At 46.3% G+C, this 25,000-nt stretch overlaps 1 protein-coding gene across 5 annotated transcripts in view; it reads right to left on the bottom strand.

Moving 5' to 3' along the window:
• RTKN (rhotekin) overlaps positions 1–25,000 on the bottom strand; it is a 197,450-nt gene that overhangs the window by 61,654 nt on the left and 110,796 nt on the right. Inside the window, exon 1 of one of the 5 annotated variants that reach the window (XM_068273576.1) lies at positions 10,417–11,993. The exons of the other annotated variants lie outside the window; for them this stretch is intronic. Coding sequence (XP_068129677.1) covers positions 10,417–10,440 — 24 coding nt within the window. The 5' untranslated portion in view covers positions 10,441–11,993. Of the gene's footprint in view, positions 1–10,416; positions 11,994–25,000 lie in introns of those variants that run through there. 5 annotated transcript variants of the gene reach the window in all.

The raw sequence follows: 25,000 nt of genomic DNA, 5'->3' as shown, positions 1-25,000 counted from the left end.
CACACCTTATGAAAAGATATCACAGCTTATCAAAGATATCACACCTTATGAAAAGATATCACACCTTATCAAACATATCACACCTTATCAAAGATATCACACCTTATCAGAGATATCACACCTTATCAAAGATATCACACCTTATGAAAATATATCACAGCTTATCAAAGATATCACACCTTTTGAAAATATTTCACACCTTATGAAAAGATATCACACCTTATCAAAGATATCACACCTTATCAAAGATATCACACCTTATCAAAGATATCACACCTTATCAGAGATATCACACCTTATCAAAGACATCACACCTTACCAGAGATATCACACTTTATCAAAGATATCACACCTTCTGAAAATATATCACACCTTATCAAAGATATCACACCTTATCAAAGATATCACACCTTATCAAAGATATCACACCTTATGAAAAGATATCACACCTTATCAAAGATATCACACCTTATCAAAGATATCACACCTTCTGAAAAGATATCACACCTTATCAAAGATATCACACCTTATCAAAGATATCACACCTTATCAAAGATATATCACAGCTTATCTAAGATATCACACCTTATCAAAGATATCACACCTTATGAAAATATATCACACCTTATGAAAAGATATCACAGCTTATCTAAGATATCACACCTTATCAAATATATCACACCTTCTGAAAAGATATCACACCTTATCAAAGATATCACACCTTATCAAAGATATCACACCTTATCAAAGATATCACACCTTATGAAAAGATATCACAGCTTATCTAAGATATCGCACCTTATGAAAAGATATCACACCTTATGAAAAGATATCACACCTTATTAAAGATATCACACCTTATCAAAGATATCACACCTTATCAGAGATATCACACCTTATCAAAGATATCACACTGTATGAAAAGATATCACACCTTATCAAAGATATCACACCTTATCAAAGATATCACACCTTATCAAAGATATCACACCTTATGAAAAGATATCACACCTTATCAAAGATATCACACCTTATCAAAGATATCACACTGTATGAAAAGATATCACAGCTTATCAAAGATATCACACCTTATCAAAGATATCACACCTTATCAGAGATATCACACCTTATCAAAGACATCACACCTTACCAGAGATATCACACTTTATCAAAGATATCACACCTTCTGAAAATATATCACACCTTATCAAAGATATCACACCTTATCAAAGATATCACACCTTATCAAAGATATCACACCTTATGAAAAGATATCACACCTTATCAAAGATATCACACCTTATCAAAGATATCACACCTTCTGAAAAGATATCACACCTTATCAAAGATATCACACCTTATCAAAGATATCACACCTTATGAAAATATATCACAGCTTATCTAAGATATCACACCTTATCAAAGATATCACACCTTATCAAAGATATCACACCTTATGAAAATATATCACACCTTATGAAAAGATATCACAGCTTATCTAAGATATCACACCTTATCAAATATATCACACCTTCTGAAAAGATATCACACTTTATCAAAGATATCACACCTTATCAAAGATATCACACCTTATCAAAGATATCACACCTTATGAAAAGATATCACAGCTTATCTAAGATATCGCACCTTATGAAAAGATATCACACCTTATGAAAAGATATCACACCTTATCAAAGATATCACACCTTATCAAAGATATCACACCTTATCAGAGATATCACACCTTATCAAAGATATCACACTGTATGAAAAGATATCACACCTTATCAAAGATATCACACCTTATCAAAGATATCACACCTTATCAAAGATATCACACCTTATGAAAAGATATCACACCTTATCAAATATATCACACCTTATCAAAGATATCACACTGTATGAAAAGATATCACAGCTTATCAAAGATATCACACCTTATGAAAAGATATCAGGCTTGATTCACAAAGCGGTGCTAACCTACTTAGCACGTCTAAAGTCTTTAGACGTGCTAACCAGGGTGCTAAGTAGGTTAGCACCGGATTTCTGAATCAGATCATGCGCTAAGTATCGCGCACAAAGTTTTACGCGTGCTAAGTCCCATAGGCTTTAATGGGCACCTCGCGCGGAGCGCCCTGCGCTCGGTGCAGTGCGCTCATAAAGTTTTGCGCGCAAAAAGCTCGTTTAGACGTGCTAAGGGGGTTTTCACAGGAGTGCTAACAGTTAGCACCGCTTTGTGAATCAAGCCCTTTAGGCGTGTTAACCAGGGTGCTAAGTAAGTTAGCACCGTTTCTAAAATCAGATCACGCGCAAAGTTTTACGCGCGTAAACTTTTACGCGCGCATAGTCCAGTGCGCACAAAACGTCGCATAGAGCTTAATTGCATTGCGTGCGTAAACTTTTCGCACGTAAAAGTTTACGCGCGTAAAAGTTTACGCGCAAAACTTTGCGCGCAAGTTTTTTTTATCATGCCTAAACGGGGCTTTTCAGAAGCGTGCTAACAGTTAGCACTGCTTACTGAATCAAGCCCTTGATCAAATATATCACAACTGATCAAAGATATCACACCTTATCAAAGATATCACACCTTCTGAAAAGATATCACACCTTATCAAAGATATCACACCTTATCAAATATATCACAACTGATCAAAGATATCACACCTTATCAAAGACATCACATCTTATCAATTATATCACAACTGATCAAAGATAACACACCTTATCAAAGATATCACACCTTATCAAAGATATCACACCTTCTGAAAAGATATCACACCTTATCAAAGATATCACACCTTATCAAAGATATCACACCTTATCAAAGAGATCACACATTATCAAATATATCACAACTGATCAAAGATAACACACCTTATCAAAGATATCACATCTTATCAAATATATCACACCTTAACAAAGATATCACACCTTATCAAAGATATCACACCTTAACAAAGATATCACACCTTATCAAAGATATCACACCTTATCAACACGCCTTATCAGAGTAGCATAGGCACTGGCACTCGTCCTGCCCTGAGCCCCTGCGGATTTGTACCGCTCACTATGCTACTCTGATAAGGTGTATTATTTTTGATAAGGTGTGATATCTGTGATAAGGTGTGATATCTTTGTTAAGGTGTGATATCTTTGTTAAGGTGTGATATATTTGATAAGGTGTGATATCTGTGATATCTTTGTTAAGGTGAGATATCTTTGTTAAGGTGTGATATATTTGATAAGCTGTGATATCTTTGATAAGGTGTGCTATCTTTGATAAGGTGTGATATCTTTCATAAGGTGTGATATTTTTGATAAGGTGTGATATCTTTGTTAAAGGGAACCAGAGAGGACGAAGAAAAGCTTGTATACATACCTGGGGCTTCCTCCAGCCCCATACGCCTGGATAGCTCCCACGCCGCCGTCCTCCGCTTGCTGGAACCGCCGGTACCGGGTCCCCTCATTGCCGCGAGTCGGCCAGTCGGCCGGCGGATGCGGCCAATTCTCTGCATCACAGGGGGCTCCCTCCATACAGGTACGCGTGCGGCTGCCTACTGCGCAGCCGCATGCGTACGGGTATGGAGGGAGCCCCTGTAATGCGGACAATTGGCCGCGTCCGCCGGAAGTGACGGGCCCGGTACCGGCGGATCTAGGTAGCGGAGGATGGCGGCGTTGGAGCGATTCAGACTTATGGGGCTGGAGGAAGCCCCAGGTATGTATACAAGCTTTTTTCTATTTCAACGCAGCATTCCTCTCTGGTTCCCTTTAAGGCGTGATATCTTTGATGAGGTGTGATATCTTTGATAAGGTGTGTGTAACGATTGTGGAATTATCTCCGTGGTCAGCGCACAAGATGTGCGCTGACACGGCAGAAGTCCTCCACAAGCGTATAAAAGGAGAGAACCGAGCTTTGGTGCAAAGCACCAGTAGAGGGAAATTCCCACCGGCAGATGGAGCTGTGGAGTGCAGAGGAGCAAGCCTCTGAACTGCAACAGATGCCAGATGGGAATTGTCCGAATTGCAACAATGCAGGGCAAGATAGCCCTTAAAGAGAGAGAGCACAGAGACAGGATGTATGTGTGTCCACCAATCTAGCCGCCACCCAGCGACGATGAACACACAACCATGAAGACCATGTGGGAAAGCAATCGCAAGAGATGGCGATTGCTAACAGCGACACATGACTGAGCAGGATTGAGCATGAGAGTAGCAAAGGCACAGCAAACAAGAACAATAAGGAAAATAACAAACGCTAACTAAACGCAAACACCACACTCATTCGCAACAGCGAACGCGTTTATGGCGCGGTCTCCGCACGTTAAGCGCAACAGAGACAAGCACGCCACCCTAACTAACCAACGACACACAAACACGAAATAGACAAACAAACAAACAAACAAACACAGAACATTTATATCGCGCTTTTCTCCTGGCGGACTCAAAGCGCCAGAGCTGCAGCCACTAGGACGCGCTCTATAGGCAGTAGCAGTGTTAGGGAGACTTGCCCAAGGTCTCCTACTGAATAAGGTGCTGGCTTACTGAACAGGCAGAGCCGAGATTCGAACCCAGGTCTCCTGCGTCAGAGGCAGAGCCCTTAACCATTACTCCATTCAGCCACAGCTGAATAGAGAACGCAAACGCTTGCTTAACGGTTACCCCACCGAGCCTACAGCAAGTGTTCGTATCAGACAAGACAGAGAGAAGAAGCAGCCAGCAGCAACCACAGCTCTGGCCTACACTCCCAGACAGAGTACAAAAGGAACCACCGCTGCTACTGCTAGAGCGAGTGCGATCCGGGTTCAGGGACAGGACAGGGAGGATCCACTGCTCTTTCCGCCCGAGCAAGTGTGAACCAAGTAGGGAAACAGAGTTAGCAAGATCCACTGCTCTTTCCGCCAGAGCGAGTGTGATCCAAGTACAGAAACAGAGCTTAGTAGGATCCACTGCTCTTTCCGCCCGAGCAAGTGTGATCCAAGTACAGAAACAGAGCTTAGCAGGATCCACTGCTCTTTCCGCCAGAGCGAGTGTGATCCAAGTACAGAAACAGAGCTTAGTAGGATACACTGCTCTTTCCGCCAGAGCGAGTGTGATCCAAGTACAGAAACAGAGCTTAGTAGGATACACTGCTCTTTCCGCCAGAGCAAGTGTGATCCAAGTACAGAAACAGAGCTTAGTAGGATCCACTGCTCCTTCCGCCAGAGCAAGTGTGATCCAAGTACAGAAACAGAGCTTAGCAGGATCCACTGCTCTTTCCGCCAGAGCAAGTGTGATCCAGGTTCAGGACCAAACGATTCACCATCGCCAACCGCTGGCGACAGTGCAATCGCAAGGACAACAGAAGACAGAACAGGCAATACAAATAATACAACCTGACTGTACTAGAGGGATGCCTAATGCAGTCCCCAGAACTACTCTAAGATATCTTTAGCAAACAATAGCAAGGCTGACACTCCAGGAGTGTTTTAGCAGTAACAAACCATGATGACCAGCAAAGGATTGTGGGATCACATGGTATTTATGCTGCAAGCCTTCAAGGGAGGCGACTAGGCAATTTGCATAATCAGTATTAGTGTTGGGCGAACACCTGGATGTTCGGGTTCGCGAACGTTCGCCGAACATGGCCGCGATGTTCGGGTGTTCGCGCCAAACTCCGAACATAATGGAAGTCAATGGGGACCCGAACTTTCGTGCTTTCTAAAGCTTTCTTACATGCTACATACCCCAAATTTGCAGGGTATGTGCACCTTGGGAGTGGGTACAAGAGGAAAAAAAGATTTAGCAAAAAGAGCTTATAGTTTTTGAGAAAATTGATTGTAAAGTTTCAAAGGAAAAACTGTCTTTTAAATGCGGAAAATGTCATGTTTCTTTGCACAGGTAACATGCTTATTGCCGCCATGCAGTCATAAATGTAATACAGATGAGAGGTTCAATAAACAGGGACCGGCAACGCTAACCCAGCAGCAGCAGCAGCACACGTGATGGAACAGGAGGAGGCGCAGGAGGAGAAGGCCACGCTTTGAGACACAACAACCCAGGCCTTGCATGAGGACAAGAAGCGTGCGGATAGCATGCTTTTTACCGCCATGCAGTCATAAATGTAATAAAGATGAGAGGTTCTATAAACAGGGACCGGCAACGCTAACCCAGCAGCAGCAGCAGCACACGTGATGGAACAGGGGGAGGCGCAGGAGGAGAAGGCCACGCTTTGAGACACAACAACCCAGGCCTTGCATGAGGACAAGAAGCGTGCGGATAGCATGCTTTTTACCGCCATGCAGTCATAAATGTAATATAGATGAGAGGTTCCGTAAAAAGGGACCGGCAACGCTAACCCAGCAGCAGCAGCACACGTGATGGAACAGGAGGAGGCGCAGGAGGAGAAGGCCACGCTTTTTGAGACACAACAACCCAGGCCTTGCATGAGGACAAAAAGCGTGCGGATATAGCAATGCTTTTTGCCGCCATGCAGTCATAAATGTAATAAAGATGAGAGGTTCCATAAACAGGGACCGGCAACGCTAACCCAGCAGCAGCAGCAGCACACGTGATGGAACAGGGGGAGGCGCAGGAGGAGAAGGCCACGCTTTGAGACACAACAACCCAGGCCTTGCATGAGGACAAGAAGCGTGCGGATAGCATGCTTTTTACCGCCATGCAGTCATAAATGTAATATAGATGAGAGGTTCCGTAAAAAGGGACCGGCAACGCTAACCCAGCAGCAGCAGCACACGTGATGGAACAGGAGGAGGCGCAGGAGGAGAAGGCCACGCTTTTTGAGACACAACAACCCAGGCCTTGCATGAGGACAAAAAGCGTGCGGATATAGCAATGCTTTTTGCCGCCATGCAGTCATAAATGTAATAAAGATGAGAGGTTCCATAAACAGGGACCGGCAACGCTAACCCAGCAGCAGCAGCAGCACACGTGATGGAACAGGAGGAGGCGCAGGAGGAGAAGGCCACGCTTTGAGACACAACAACCCAGGCCTTGCATGAGGACAAGAAGCGTGCGGATAGCATGTTTTTTACCGCCATGCAGTCATAAATGTAATAAAGATGAGAGGTTCCATAAACAGGGACCGGCAACGCTAACCCAGCAGCAGCAGCAGCACACGTGATGGAACAGGAGGAGGTGCAGGAGGAGAAGGCCACGCTTTGAGACACAACAACCCAGGCCTTGCATGAGGACAAGAAGCGTGCGGATAGCATGCTTTTTACCGCCATGCAGTCATAAATGTAATATAGATGAGTAGATGAGAGGTTCCGTAAAAAGAGACCGGCAACGCTAACCCAGCAGCAGCAGCAGCACACGTGATGGAACAGGAGGAGGCGCAGGAGGAGAAGGCCACGCTTTTTGAGACACAACAACCCAGGCCTTGCATGAGGACAAAAAGCGTGCGGATATAGCAATGCTTTTTATATAGTGTGGGTGAGAGGTGTACTACTGTTCCCAGCAGCGACACAATGACTGGGGGGACCCTGGCTAGCCTGGCTGGAGAGAGAACTACCCTGCCTGCCTACCCAAAGCTAAACCCACAGACAAATGGCGGAGACATGACGTGGTTCGGGTATTTATTGACCCGACCCACGTGACCCGTTCGACCAATCAGAGCGCGTTCGGGTCCGAACCACGTGACCCGTTCGGCCAATCACAGCGCTAGCCGAACGTTCGGGGAACGTTCGGCCATGCGCTCTTAGTTCGGCCATATGGCCGAACGGTTTGGCCGAACACCATCAGGTGTTCGGCCGAACTCGAACATCACCCGAACAGGGTGATGTTCTGCAGAACCCGAACAGTGGCGAACACTGTTCGCCCAACACTAATCAGTATATGCAAATTCCTCAGCAGCAGAGCAGGTCTGAAGCTTGCAAAGCAAAGACAGGTCTATTATCCAGACCTGCATGCCACAGACTTAAGGAATGGTCAAACAGCTGTCTGCCTGTGCAGCCAGCTGATCGGATCATTACAGTGTGCTATCTTTGATAAGGTGTGATATCTTTGATAAGGTGTGCTATCTTTGATAAGATGTGATATCTTTGTTAAGGTGTGATATCTTTGATAAGGTATGGGGCCTGATTCACAAAGCGGTGCTAACAGTTAGCACGCTGGTGAAAAGCCCTTTATCACGCCTAAACTCAGTTTAGGCATGATAAGTTTAGGTGTGATAAGTTTAGGTGTGATAAGTTTAGGCATGATAAGTTTAGGTGTGATAAGTTTAGGCATGATAAGTTTAGGTGTGATAAGTTTAGGCATGATAAGTTTAAGCACCAACTGCGTTAGCACCGCAGTGCACAGCTGATCAAAAGTTTTACGCTAGCAAAGACTGGTGCACTTCGTATAAAGATTAATGGCGCTGCTTTGCGTGCGGGACTTTGCAAGCGATCTAAACTTATCTAAACTTAGCATGCCTAAACTTATCACACCTAAACTGGCTTTTCACCAGAGTGGTGCAATGGTTATCATGCCTAAAGTCTCTAACTGGGTTAGCACCGCTTTGTGAATCGAGCCCTAGGTGTGATATATTTCATAAGGTGTGATATCTTTGATAAGCTGTGATATCCTTGATAAGGTGTGATATCTTTGATAAGGTGTGATATTTGAGTTATCACGGTGTAGTGAAGCAAGCCCATGGAGTGATGATGCTGCTAGGTAGACCGTTGTTGAATTCTGTAAATAAATAATGCCTCTGTGACTACTGAATACCAGTGATAAATGGACAGGTTGATAGAGGAGCGCAGGTAGTGAAGGAGTATTGAGGGGGCCACAGAATAGGTAGTGAAGGGCCACACATAGCCCTGGGGCCACAGGTCCAGCATCAGAGGTCTAAGGAGAGTCCAACTCTCTGGCCAAGTCCAGCTGGCAGTGTGCAGAGGTCACTGTGGACTCTTGGAGGGAGACAGCTGCTGGCAGATAGTCATTCAGTTGTGACAGGTTCTTCTGGAAGCAGGTCCAGGATAGCCCTCTGACCAGTTGGCCAGCCTGGGCTTGAGTTACAGTCATGCTTGGAATTTGCTATAACATCCTGTTCCTGTCACCTCTCCACCCTGGGGACCCCCCATAATTCCTTAAAATGACTTATGCCAACACCAGACCAGCACAGACAGTAGAGTCATAACATCGCCAGACCCCGATACTCCTGATACTAGAAACAGTCACCTCTCCATCCTGGGGACCCCCCATAATTCCTGATAATGACTTATGCTGACACCAGACCAGCACAGACAGTAGAGTCATAACATTGCCAGACCCCGATACTCCTGATACTAGATACAGTCACCTCTCCACCCTGGGGACCCCCCATAATTCCTGATAATGACTTATGCCGACACCAGACCAGCACAGACAGTAGAGTCATAAAATTGCCAGACCCCGATACTCCTGATACTAGATACAGTCACCTCTCCATCCTGGGGACCCCCCATTACTCCTGATACTAGATACAGTCACCTCTCCATCCTGGGGACCCCCCATAATTCCTGATAATGACTTATGCTGACACCAGACCAGCACAGACAGTAGAGTCATAAAATCGCCAGACCCCGATACTCCTGATACTAGATACAGTCACCTCTCCATCCTGGGGACCCCCCATAATTCCTGATAATGACTTATGCCGACACCAGACCAGCACAGACAGTAGAGTCATAAAATCGCCAGACCCCGATACTCCTGATACTAGATACAGTCACCTCTCCATCCTGGGGACCCCCCATAATTCCTGATAATGAATTATGCCGACACCAGACCACCACAGACAGTAGAGTCATAAAATTGCCAGACCCCGATACTCCTGATACTAGATACAGTCACCTCTCCATCCTGGGGACCCCCCATAATTCCTGATAATGACTTATGCCAACACCAGACCAGCACAGACAGTAGAGTCATAAAATCGCCAGCCCCCGATACTCCTGATACTAGATACAGTCACCTCTCCATCCTGGGGACCCCCCATTACTCCTGATACTAGATACAGTCACCTCTCCATCCTGGGGACCCCCCATAATTCCTGATAATGACTTATGCTGACACCAGACCAGCACAGACAGTAGAGTCATAAAATCGCCAGACCCCGATACTCCTGATACTAGATACAGTCACCTCTCCATCCTGGGGACCCCCCATTACTCCTGATACTAGATACAGTCACCTCTCCATCCTGGGGACCCCCCATAATTCCTGATAATGACTTATGCTGACACCAGACCAGCACAGACAGTAGAGTCATAAAATCACCAGAACCCGATACTTCTGATACTAGATACAGTCACCTTTTCTGCCGTCAGATAAACTTGGCTGCATCATGGATCCCACTGATCTGACAGACTTTAGTTTGGGGAATTTATGAGAAATGGTGGCATCCGGTAACACCTGAACATTCACCACACACAATCTATGCCGAGGAATACTCACCGATCTGCGGCCCTCTGTCCCCATGTCGTGTGGTGATGTCACCAGATGAGATCAGATTGTGTCACCAACAACCGTCCCAGAGTGTGGTGATGTCACACGAGAGATGAGGACATACATATGTGCGACAACCATTACTATTTCTGAGCTACCACCTATTCCTGTGTTCACGTGTCCCCCAGTGTGTGTATATCAGTATGTGTACCTGTCGTGTGTCCCCCAGTGTGTATATGGTGATTGTATGTGTGTAGTGTAGCTCTGTGTGGCCTCCTGTTGCGTCGCCCCAAGTGTGTCAGTCACTGTTGTGTGTCCCCCAGTGTGTGTACCTGTCATGTGCCCTACAGTATATGTACCTGTGGTGTTTACCTATATCTGTGTCAGTGTGTAGCTGTGTACGGTGTGAGTGTATAGCTGTGTCAGTGTGTAGCTGTGTACGGTGTAAGTGTATAGCTGTGTCAGTGTGTAGCTGTGTCAGTGTGTAGCTGTGTCAGTGTGTAGCTGTGTCAGTGTTAGGCTGTGTGCGGTGTCAGTGTGTAGCTGTGTCAGTGTGTAGCTGTGTGCGGTGTCAGTGTATAGCTGTGTCAGTGTGTAGCTGTGTCAGTGTATAGCTGTGTCAGTGTATAGATGTGTCAGTGTATAGATGTGTCAGTGTGTAGCTGTATCAGTGTGTAGCTGTGTCAGTGTGTAGCTGTGTGCGGTGTCAGTGTATAGCTGTGTCAGTGTGTAGCTGTGTCAGTGTGTAGCTGTGTGCAGTGTCAGTGTATAGCTGTGTCAGTGTGTAGCTGTGTCAGTGTATAGATGTGTCACTGTGTAGCTGTGTCAGTGTGTAGCTGTGTCAGTGTGTAGCTGTATCAGTGTGTAGCTGTGTCAGTGTGTAGCTGTGTCAGTGTGTAGCTGTGTCAGTGTGTAGCTGTGTCAGTGTTAGGCTGTGTGCGGTGTCAGTGTGTAGCTGTGTCAGTGTGTAGCTGTATGCGGTGTAAGTGTATAGCTGTGTCAGTGTGTAGCTGTGTCAGTGTATAGATGTGTCACTGTGTAGCTGTATCAGTGTGTAGCTGTGTCAGTGTGTAGCTGTGTGCGGTGTCAGTGTATAGCTGTGTCAGTGTATAGCTGTGTCAGTGTATAGATGTGTCAGTGTGTAGCTGTATCAGTGTGTAGCTGTGTCAGTGTGTAGCTGTGTGTGGTGTCAGTGTATAGCTGTGTCAGTGTGTAGCTGTGTCAGTGTATAGATGTGTCAGTGTGTAGCTGTGTCAGTGTGTAGCTGTATGCGGTGTCAGTGTATAGATGTGTCAGTGTGTAGCTGTGTCAGTGTGTAGCTGTATGCGGTGTCAGTGTATAGCTGTGTCAGTGTGTAGCTGTGTCAGTGTATAGATGTGTCAGTGTGTAGCTGTATCAGTGTGTAGCTGTGTCAGTGTGTAGCTGTGTGCGGTGTCAGTGTATAGCTGTGTCAGTGTATAGCTGTGTCAGTGTGTAGCTCTGTCAGTGTGTAGCTGTGTCAGTGTGCAGCAGTGTGCGGCGTGGGTGAGCGGTGACAGGCAGGCAGGCCCCGGCGTCAGCGGTCAGAGAGTGGCTGCAGGAAGGAGGAAGGGGAATCTCTGATTTGTACAGTGAGAGACACAACTGCAGCTGCTAAAAATATACCAAGACCACGAGGAGGAGAAGGGGAGAGCGCAGCTGCCGATCCCCCCCAACTCCCGCCTGACCACACCCCTACATGTGTAATAATAATACTGTGTGACTGTGGTGAGGGCATTAGAGTGTAAGCTCCTCTGGTGCAGAGACTGATGGGAATGGATCAGTGATCTCTGTACAGCGCTGTGGAATATGTCAGAGCTATATAAATGTATAATAATAATAGTGTGTGACTGTGGTGGGGACATTAGATTGTAAGCTCCTCTGGTGCAGAGACTGATGGGAATGGATTAGTGATCTCTGTACAGCGCTGTGGTATAGGTCAGAGCTATATAAATGTATAATAATAATAGTGTGTGACTGTGGTGAGGACATTAGAGTGTAAGCTCCTCTGGTACAGAGACTGATGGGAATGGATCAGTGATCTCTGTACAGCGCTGTGGAATATGTCAGAGCTATATAAATGTATAATAATAATAGTGTGTGACTGTGGTGAGGACATTAGAGTGTAAGCTCCTCTGGTGCAGAGACTGATGGGAATGGATCAGTGATCTCTGTACAGCGCTGTGGTATATGTCAGAGCTATATAAATGTATAATAGTAATAATAGTGTGTGACTGTGGTGAGGACATTAGAGTGTAAGCTCCTCTGGTGCAGAGACTGATGGGAATGGATCAGTGATCTCTGTACAGCGCTGTGGTATATGTCAGAGCCATATAAATGTATAATAATAGTGTGTGACTGTGGTGAGGACATTAGAGTGTAAGCTCCTCTGGTGCAGAGACTGATGGGAATGGATCAGTGATCTCTGTACAGCGCTGTGGTATATGTCAGAGCTATATAAATGTATAATAATAATAGTGTGTGACTGTGGTGAGGACATTAGAGTGTAAGCTCCTCTGGTATAGAGACTGATGGGAATGGATCAGTGATCTCTGTACAGCGCTGTGGTATATGTCAGAGCTATATAAATGTATAATAATAATAATAGTGTGTGACTGTGGTGAGGACATTAGAGTGTAAGCTCCTCTGGTGCAGAGACTGATGGGAATGGATCAGTGATCTCTGTACAGCGCTGTGGAATATGTCAGAGCTATATAATGTATAATAATAATAGTGTGTGACTGTGGTGAGGACATTAGAGTGTAAGCTCCTCTGGTGCAGAGACTGATGGGAATGGATCAGTGATCTCTGTACAGCGTTGTGGTATATGTCAGAGCTATATAAATGTATAATAATAATAGTGTGTGACTGTGGTGAGGACATTACAGTGTAAGCTCCTCTGGTGCAGAGACTGATGGGAGTGGATCAGTGATCTCTGTACAGCGCTGTGGAATATGTCAGAGCTATATAAATGTATAATAATAATAATAGTGTGTGACTGTGGTGAGGACATTACAGTGTAAGCTCCTCTGGTGCAGAGACTGATGGGAATGGATCAGTGATCTCTATACAGTGCTGTGGTATATGTCAGAGCTATATAAATGTATAATAATAGTGTGTGACTGTGGTGAGGACATTAGAGTGTAAGCTCCTCTGGTGCAGAGACTGATGGGAATGGATCAGTGATCTCTGTACAGCGCTGTGGAATATGTCAGAGCTATATAAATGTATAATAATAATAGTGTGTGACTGTGGTGAGGACATTAGAGTGTAAGCTCCTCTGGTGCAGAGACTGATGGGAATGGATCAGTGATCTCTGTACAGCGCTGTGGTATATGTCAGAGCTATATAAATGTATAATAATAATAGTGTGTGACTGTGGTGAGGACATTAGAGTGTTAGCTCCTCTGGTGCAGAGACTGATGGGAATGGATCAGTGATCTCTGTACAGCGCTGTGGTATATGTCAGAGCTATATAAATGTATAATAATAATAGTGTGTGACTGTGGTGAGGACATTAGAGTGTTAGCTCCTCTGGTGCAGAGACTGATGGGAATGGATCAGTGATCTCTGTGATATGTATATTCATGACCCGTGAAAAATATGAAACATTTTGAGACCAAACAGCAGCTTTCTAGCATGGATATCAGAATGATATTTATTCTCCCAGCATGACTGGCTGCTGCCCGGAATTGGTTTTGGCAATAGCAGACCATAAGATAAGAACAAAAGTTACAGCAGTAGCGAGTGTGAAGACAGATAGGTAACAATGATAGTGTGATAGCGCAAATAACAAAAATGTGTAATATCAGCATAAGGTGGAACAGCAGTAGCTGTGGCTGCAGCCTAAAGGGGGCGCCTCTTACCCCCTCTGTGTTTGCCTCCCTCCATGTGAGGGTAAGTCTGGTCACCACTCATGTCAGGACCTTACTGCTGAGTGCGACCCTCACCACCCTCTCTGGAGACCCAGAGTGGAGTCAGGTTTGTGCAGCTCCAGCTGTTTCCACCTAATTTTCATTTTTCTACACTTTGTGATGTAACTGCACCTTATCTCTGGGCTTTCTTCTTGGGGTGCATTGCTCCCCATTCCCTACGGCATACTGGAGAAGAACCCCCAAAACTTCAACCAACATAAAGATGGGTGTCCCGATCCCCGGAGAAGACCAAAGGACTTCTACCAACATAAAGATGGGTGTCCTGGTCCCCGGACAAGACTAAAGGACTTCTGCCAACATAAAGATGGGTGTCCTGGTCCCCGGACAAGACTAAAGGACTTCTGCCAACATAAAGATGGGTGTCCTGGTCCCCGGAGAACACCAAAGGACTTCTACCAACATAAAGATGGGTGTCCTGGTCCCCGGAGAACACCAAAGGACTTCTACCAACATAAAGATGGGTGTCCTGGTCCCCGGAGAACACCAAAGGACTTCTACCAACATAAAGATGGGTGTCCTGGTCCCCAGAGAAGATCAAAGGATTTCTACCAACATAAAGATAGGTGTCCCGGTCCCCGGAGAAGACCAAAGGACTTCTACCAACATAAAGATGGGTGTCCTGGTCCCCGGAGAAGACCAAAGGACTTCTACCAACATAAAGATGGGTGTCCTGGTCCCCAGAGAAGACCAAAGGATTTCTACCAACATAAAGATGGGTGTCGTGGGCCCCGGAGAAGACCAAAGGACTTCTACCAACATAAAGATGGGTGTCCTGGTCCCCGGAGAAGACCAAAGGACTTCTACCAACATAAAGATGGGTGTCCTGGTCCCCAGAGAAGACCAAAGGACTTCTACCAACATAAAGATGGGTGTCTTGGTCCCCAAAGAAGACCAAATGACTTCTACCAACATAAAGATGGGTGTCCTGGTCCCCAGAGAAGACTAAAGGACTTCTGCCAACATAAAGATGGGTGTCCCGATCCCCGGAGAAGACCAAATGACTTCTACCAACATAAAGATGGGTGTCCTGGTCCCCGGAGAAGACCAAAGGACTTCTGCCAACATAAAGATGGGTGTCCCGATCCCCGGAGAAGACCAAATGACTTCTACCAACACACTGACTACTATTTCAAATGATTGTAAAGGATGAGACATGCTACAAGATCAGGTAGGTGATCACTACATAAGGTGTAGAGTGTTGTGCCGTGTCAGCCATCAGTAAAAGCAAGAAGCTTTCAATCAGGATTATGCCATTTATTGGCTATCTTAGAGGTAAATAAAGAGTAGGCTTTCAGCTAGTAAGCCTTCTTCAGACTTTGTCCCTGTATATTAACAAGATGTTAGAGCACACAGCTTCCATACACCGGACATTCAGAGGATCCTTCCTGGGCAACCTCCAGCTTCCTTTCAGATCCTACAGCCACAAGCTTCACCTGTAAGGAGAATAGAAACATCAACCTTATTTCAGTTGCCCCGTGGAAGGTATAACATCTGAGGTCAATGAAACCGTCTGCTCAGGGCCAAACAATTACAGTCCAGGTAAGACAAAGGAGATCAGATGACTGTCAATCCAAGGGATAGATGGACTCAAGGTCAGGAACTAGCCTGGGAGCATACACAGAAGACCAGGCAGCCAGGCAGATAAAGAAGACTATGCAGGTATGCCGTGTGGCCAGGAAGGCACTCTGCTTTGATCTCCAGAGGTCCTCTGTGGAGAGCGGCTAACCCTCCAGAAGGACAACCATCTCTGCAGCAATCCATCCATCAGACCTGTATGTAGAGTGGCCAGAAGGAAGCTACTCCTTAGTAAAAGGCACATGGCAGCCTGTCTGTAGTCTGCCAAAAGGCACCTGAAGGACTCTCAGACCATGAGAAACACAATTCTCTGGTCTGATGAGTAAAAGACTGAACTCTGGTGATGGCAGCATCATCACCAGGCCAATACCATCCCTACAGTGAAGCATAGTGGTGGCAGCATCATCACCAGGCCAATACCATCCCTACAGTGAAGCATGGTGGTGGCAGCATCATCCCCAGGCCAATACTATCCCTACAGTGAAGCATGGTGGTGGCAGCATCATCGCCAGGCCAATACCATCCCTACAGTGAAGCATGGTGGTGGCAGCATCATCCCCAGGCCAATACCATCCCTACAGTGAAGCATGGTGGTGTAAGCATCATCGTCAGGCCAATACCATCCCTACAGTGAAGCATGGTGGTGGCAGCATCATCACCAGGCCAATACCATCCCTACAGTGAAGCATAGTGGTGGAAGCATCATCACCAGGCCAATACCCTCCCTACAGTGAAGCATGGTGGAGGCAGCATCATCACCAGGCCAATACCATCCCTACAGTGAAGCATGGTGGTGGCAGCATCATCGCCAGGCCAATACCATCCCTACAGTGAAGCATGGTGGTGGCAGCATCATCGCCAGGCCAATACCATCCCTACAGTGAAGCATGGTGGTGGCAGCATAATCGCCAGGCCAATACCATCCCTACAGTGAAGCATGGTGGTGGCAGCATCATCACCAGGCCAATACCATCCCTACAGTGAAGCATGGTGGGGGCATCATCATCACCAGGCCAATACCATCCCTACAGTGAAGCATGGTGGTGGCAGCATCATCACCAGGCCAATACCATCCCTACAGTGAAGCATGGTGGAGGCAGCATCATCACCAGGCCAATACCATCCCTACAGTGAAGCATGGTGGTGGCAGCATCATCACCAGGCCAATACCATCCCTACAGTGAAGCATGGTGGTGGCAGCATCATCACCAGGCCAATACCATCCCTACAGTGAAGCATGGTGGTGGCAGCATCATCACCAGGCCAATACAATCTCTACAGTGAAGCATGGTGGTGGCAGCATCATCACCAGGCCAATAGCATAACTACAGTGAAGCATGGTGGTGGCAGCATCATCACCAGGCCAATACCATCCCTACAGTGAAGCATGGTGGGGGGCAGCATCATCCCCAGGTCAAAGCCATCCCTACAGTGAAGCATGGTGGTGGCAGCATCATCACCAGGCCAATACCCTCCCTACAGTGAAGCATGGTGGTGGCAGCATCATCACCAGGCCAAAACCATCCCTACAGTGAAGCATGGTGGTGGCAGCATCATCACCAGGCCAATACCCTCCCTACAGTGAAGCATGGTGGTGGCAGCATCATCACCAGGCCAATACCATCCCTACAGTGAAGCATGGTGGTGGCAGCATCATCACCAGGCCAATACCATCCCTACAGTGAAGCATGGTGGAGGCAGCATCATCACCAGGCCAATACCATCCCTACAGTGAAGCATGGTGGAGGCAGCATCATCCCCAGGCCAATACCATCCCTACAGTTAAGCATGGTGGAGGCAGCATCATCACCAGGCCAATACCATCCCTACAGTGAAGCATGGTGGTGGCAGCATCATCACCAGGCCAATACCATCCCTACAGTGAAGCATGGTGGTGGCAGCATCATCACCAGGCCAATACCCTCCCTACAGTGAAGCATGGTGGAGGCAGCATCATCACCAGGCCAATACCCTCCCTACAGTGAAGCATGGTGGTGGCAGCATTATCACCAGGCCAATACCATCCCTACAGTGAAGCATGGTGGTGGCAGCATCCTCACTAGGCCAATACCATCCCTACAGTGAAGCATGGTGGAGGCAGCATCATCACCAGGCCAATACCATCCCTACAGTGAAGCATGGTGGTGGCAGCATCATCACCAGGCCAATACCATCCCTACAGTGAAGCATGGTGGTGGCAGCATCATCACCAGGCCAATACCCTCCCTACAGTGAAGCATGGTGGTGGCAGCATCATCACCAGGCCAATACCATCCCTACAGTGAAGCATGGTGGTGGCAGCATCATCACCAGGCCAATACCATCCCTACAGTGAAGCATGGTGGTGGCAGCATCATCACCAGGCCAATACCATCCCTACAGTGAAGCATGGTGGTGGCAGCATCATCACCAGGCCAATACCATCCCTACAGTGAAGCATGGTGGGGGCATCATCACCAGGCCAATACCATCCCTACAGTGAAGCATGGTGGTGGCGGTATCATCACCAGGCAATACCATCCCTACAGTGAAGCATGGTGGTGGCAGCATCATCACCAGGCAATACCATCCCTACAGTGAAGCATGGTGGTGGCAGCATCATCACCAGGCCAATACCATCCCTACAGTGAAGCATGGTGGTGGCAGCATCATCACCAGGCAATACCATCCCTACAGTGAAGCATGGTGGTGGCGGTATCATCACCAGGCAATACCATCCCTACAGGGAAGCATGGTGGTGGCAGCATCATCACCAGGCCAATACCATCCCTACAGTGAAGCATGGTGGTGGCGGTATCATCACCAGGCAATACCATCCCTACAGTGAAGCATGGTGGAGGCAGCATCATCACCAGGCCAATACCATCCCTACAGTGAAGCATGGTGGTGGCAGCATCATCACCAGGCCAATACCCTCCCTACAGTGAAGCATGGTGGAGGCAGCATCATCACCAGGCCAATACCATCCCTACAGTGAAGCATGGTGGTGGCAGCATCATCACCAGGCCAATACCATCCCTACAGTGAAGCATGGTGGAGGCAGCATCATCACCAGGCCAATACCATCCCTACAGTGAAGCATGGTGGTGGCAGCAGCATCACCAGGCCAATACCAGCCCTACAGTAAAGCATGGTGGTGGCAGCATCATCACCAGGCCAATACCCTCCCTACAGTGAAGCATGGTGGAGGCAGCATCATGCTGAGGGGAACTGGGAGACTAGTCAGGATGAAGGGAAAGATGGCTGCAGCAATGTACAGAGACATCCTAGATGAACACCTGCTCCAGAGAGCTCTTGTACTCAGACTGGAGGATGGTTCATCTTTCAGCAGGACAACAACCCTAAACACACAGCCAAGATATCACAGGAGTGGCTTCAGGACAACTCTGTGAGTGGCCTGGAGGCGCCCAGCCAGAGCCCAGACTTGAATCCGACTGAAAATCTGTGGAGAGATCTTAACCACTTAAGGACCATAGGCTGACACCCCCTAGTGACAAGGACCATAGGCTGACACCCCCTAGTGACAAGGACCATAGGCTGACACCCCCTAGTGACAAGGACCATAGGCTGACACCCCCTAGTGACAAGGACCATAGGCTGACACCCCCTAGTGACAAGAACCATAGGCTGACAACCCCTAGTGACAAGGACCATAGGATGACACCCCCTAGTGACAAGGACCATAGGCTGACACCCCCTAGTGACAAGGACCATAGGCTGACACCCCCTAGTGACAAGGACCATAGGCTGACATCCCCTAGTGACAAGGGCCATAGGCTGACACCCCCTAGTGACAAGGACCATAGGCTGACACCCCCTAGTGACAAGGACCATAGGCTGACACCCCCTAGTGACAAGGACCATACGCTGACATCCCATAGTGACAAGGCCCATAGGCTGACACCCCCTAGTGACAAGGACCATAGGCTGACACCCCATAGTGACAAGGAACATAGGCTGACACCCCCTAGTGACAAGGACCATAGGCTGACACCCCATAGTGACAAGGACCATAGGCTGACACCCCCTAGTGACAAGGACCATAGGCTGACATCCCCTAGTGACAAGGGCCATAGGCTGACACCCCCTAGTGACAAGGGCCATAGGCTGACACCCCCTAGTGACAAGGACTATAGGCTGACACCCCCTAGTGACAAGGACCATAGGCTGACATCCCATAGTGACAAGGACCATAGGCTGACACCCCCTAGTGACAAGGACCATAGGCTGACACCCCATAGTGACAAGGACCATAGGCTGACGCCCCCTAGTGACAAGGACCATAGGCTGACACCCCATAGTGACAAGGACCATAGGCTGACACCCCATAGTGACAAGGGCTATAGGCTGACACCCCCTAGTGACAAGGACCATAGGCTGACACCCCCTAGTGACAAGGACCATAGGCTGACATCCCATAGTGACAAGGACCATAGGCTGACACCCCATAGTGACAAGGAACATAGGCTGACGCCCCCTAGTGACAAGGACCATAGGCTGACACCCCATAGTGACAAGGACCATAGGCTGACACCCCATAGTGACAAGGACCATAGGCTGACACCCCATAGTGACAAGGACCATAGGCTGACACCCCATAGTGACAAGGACCATAGGCTGACACCCCCTAGTGACAAGGACCATAGGCTGACACCCCCTAGTGACAAGGACCATAGGCTGACACCCCCTAGTGACAAGGACCATAGGCTGACATCCCATAGTGACAAGGACCATAGGCTGACACCCCCTAGTGACAAGGACCATAGGCTGACACCCCATAGTGACAAGGAACATAGGCTGACGCCCCCTAGTGACAAGGACCATAGGCTGACACCCCATAGTGACAAGGACCATAGGCTGACACCCCATAGTGACAAGGACCATAGGCTGACACCCCATAGTGACAAGGACCATAGGCTGACACCCCATAGTGACAAGGACCATAGGCTGACACCCCATAGTGACAAGGACCATAGGCTGACACCCCCTAGTGACAAGGACCATAGGCTGACACCCCCTAGTGACAAGGACCATAGGCTGACACCCCATAGTGACCAGGTTATTTTTTACAAATCAGGCCATTGCAGCTCGCTGCAGGGATATACAACTCAGCACACAAGTGATGCAAACCCCCCCCCGTTTTCTGCCCACCAGCAGAGCTTTCTGTTGGTGGGCCCTGATCCCTTGTGAATTGTTTGTTTATTTGTTTCTGTATTTATGTTTATGTCATGGTCATCCCTCTGTACACATCAGTCCTCACATCTCCTCAGTATTATAGGACCAGCATCACATGTGTCATGGTCATCCCTCTGTACACATCAGTCCTCAGATCTCCTCAGTATTATAGGACCAGCATCACATACAGTAGCAGTAAAAAGTACAGTATGTGACCCCTTCGGCATTATATGGATTTCTGCACAAATTAGTCATAAAATGTGATCTGATCTTCCTCTAAGTCACAACAATAGACAATCACAGTCTGCTTACACTAATACCACACAATAGGACAACAACCCAAAGCATATAAGTAAATCAACAACAGAATGGCTTAAACAGAGGTAAATACGCCTTTTGGAGTGGCCCAGTCAGAGTCCTGACCTCATCGCGATTGAGATGCTGTGGCATGACGTCAAGAAAGTGATTTACACCAGATATCCCAAGAATATTGCTGAATTGTTCTGTAAAGAGGAATGGTCAAAGATTACTCCTGACCGTTGAGCACGTCTGATCTGCAACTACAGGAAACGTTTGGTTGAAGTTATTGCTGCCAAAGGAGGTTCAACCAGTTATTAAATCCAAGAGTTCACATACCTTCTCCACCTGCACTGTGAATGTTTACATGAGATGTTCAATAACAACCTGGAAACATTGAATTATTTGTGTGGTATTAGTGTAAGCAGACTGTGATTGTCTGTTGTTGTGACTTAGATGAAGATCAGATCACATTTGATGACCAATTTGTGCAGAAACCCATATCATTCCAAAGGGTTCACATACTTTTTATTGCTGCTGCATGTCATGGTCATCCTTCTGTACATGTGACATCTGGCTGGACACGGCATCGTTCTACACATCCATGAAAGAGTTAAGTATGTGACATCATCAGCGTGGGGGGCTCAGCAGACCCCGCTGTCCTTTCTGGAAAATGTCAGGGAACAATGACAGAGGAGGCATTGTGTGCTGTCCCTTCCATGCCATACAATCATCTCTCTATACTACGACTTTACAAACTACGTCTACATTATATACCATTATACACACCATGGATAGAGCCATATCTACATTATACACACCATGGATAGAGCCATATCTACATTATACGCACCATGGATAGAGCCATATCTACCATTATACACACCATGGATGGAGCCATATCTACATTATACACACCATGGATAGAGCCATATCTACATTATACACACCATGGATAGAGCCATATCTACATTACACACACCATGGATAGAGCCATATCTACATTATACGCACCATGGATAGAGCCATATCTACATTATACACACCATTGATAGAGCCATATCTACATTACACACACCATGGATAGAGCCATATCTACATTATACGCACCATGGATAGAGCCATATCAACATTATACGCACCATGGATAGAGCCATATCTACATTATACACACCATGGATAGAGCCATATCTACATTATACACACCATGGATAGAGCCATATCTACAATATACACACCATGGATAGAGCCATATCTATAATATACACACCATGGACAGAGCCATATCTACAATATACACACCATGGATAGAGCCATATCTATAATATACACACCATGGACAGAGCCATAGCTACATTATACACACCATGGATAGAGCCATATCTACATTATACGCACCATGGATAGAGCCATATCTACATTATACACACCATGGATAGAGCCATATCTACATTATACACACCATGGATAGAGCCATATCTACATTATACACACCATGGATAGAGCCATATCTACAATATACACACCATGGATAGAGCCATATCTATAATATATACACCATGGACAGAGCCATAGCTACATTATACACACCATGGATAGAGCCATATCTACATTATACGCACCATGGATAGAGCCATATCTACATTATACACACCATGGATAGAGCCATATCTACATTATACACACCATGGATAGAGCCATATCTACATTATACACACCATGGATAGAGCCATATCTATAATATACACACCATGGACAGAGCCATAGCTACATTATACACACCATGAATAGAGCCATAGCTACATTATACACACCACGGATAGAGCCATAGCTACATTATACACACCACGGATAGAGCCATATCTACATTATACACACCATGGATAGAGCCATATTTACATTATACACACCATGGATAGAGCCATATCTACATTGTACACACCATGGATAGAGCCATATCTACATTATACACACCATGGATAAAGCCATATCTACATTATACACACCATTATACACACCATGGATAGAGCCATATCTACAATATACACACCATGGATAGAGCCATATCTACATTATACACACCATGGACAGAGCCATATCTACATTATACACACCATGGACAGAGCCATATCTACCATTATACACACCATGGACAGAGCCATATCTACATTATACACACCATGGATAGAGCCATATCTACATTATACACACCATGGATAGAGCCATGGCTACATTATACACACCATGGATAGAGCCATATCTACCATTATACACACCATGGATAGAGCCATATCTACATTGTACACACCATGGACAGAGCCATATCTACCATTATACACACCATGGACAGAGCCATATCTACATTATACACACCATGGACAGAGCCATATCTACCATTATACACACCATGGACAGAGCCATATCTACATTATACACACCATGGATAGAGCCATATCTACATTATACACACCATGGACAGAGCCATATCTACAATATTTACCATTATACACACCATGGACAGAGCCAAAGCTACATTATACACACCATGGATAGAGCCATATCTACATTATCACACCATGGATAGAGCCATATCTACATTATACACACCATGGACAGAAACATATCTACATTATATTCCATTATACACATCATGGACAGAGCCATATCTACATTATACACACCATGAATAGAGCCATAGCTACATTATACACACCATGGATAGAGTCATAGCTACATTATACACACCATGGATAGAGCCATAGCTACATTATACACACCATGGATAGAGCCATATCTACATTATACACACCATGAATAGAGCAATAGCTACATTATACACACCATGGATAGAGCCATATCTACATTATACACACCATGGATAGAGCCATAGCTACATTATGCACACCATGGATAGAGCCATATCTACATTTTACACACCATGGATAGAGCTATAGCTACATTATACACACCATGGATAGAGCCATATCTACATTATACACACCACGGATAGAGCCATAGCTACATTATACACACCATGGATAGAGCCATATCTACATTATACACACCATGGATAGAGCCATAGCTACATTATACACACAATGGATAGAGCCAAATCTACAATATACACACCACGGATAGAGCCATATCTACCATTATACACCCATTGATAGTGCCATATCTACGTTATACACACCATGGATAGAGCCATATCTACATTATACACACCATGGACAAAGCCATATTTACATTATACACAGCGTGGATAGAGTCATATCTACATTATACACAGCGTAGATAGAGCAATATCTACATTATACACAGCGTGGATAGAGTCATATCTACATTATACACACCGTGGACAGAGCCATATCTACATTATACACACCATGGACAGAGCCATATCTACCATTATACACAACATGGATAGAGCCATATTTACATTATACACACCATGGACAGAGCCATAGCTACATTATACACACCATGGATAGAGCCATATCTACATTATACACACCATGGATAGAGCCACATTTACATTATACACACCGTGGATAGAGCCATATCTACATTGTACACACCATGGATAGAGCCAT

The sequence above is a fragment of the Hyperolius riggenbachi genome, chromosome 1 (assembly GCF_040937935.1).
Source record: "Hyperolius riggenbachi isolate aHypRig1 chromosome 1, aHypRig1.pri, whole genome shotgun sequence".
NCBI lineage: Eukaryota > Metazoa > Chordata > Amphibia > Anura > Hyperoliidae > Hyperolius > Hyperolius riggenbachi.
Note: the sequence above shows the minus strand (reverse complement) of the source record. Positions and strands in the feature narration are given on the sequence as shown.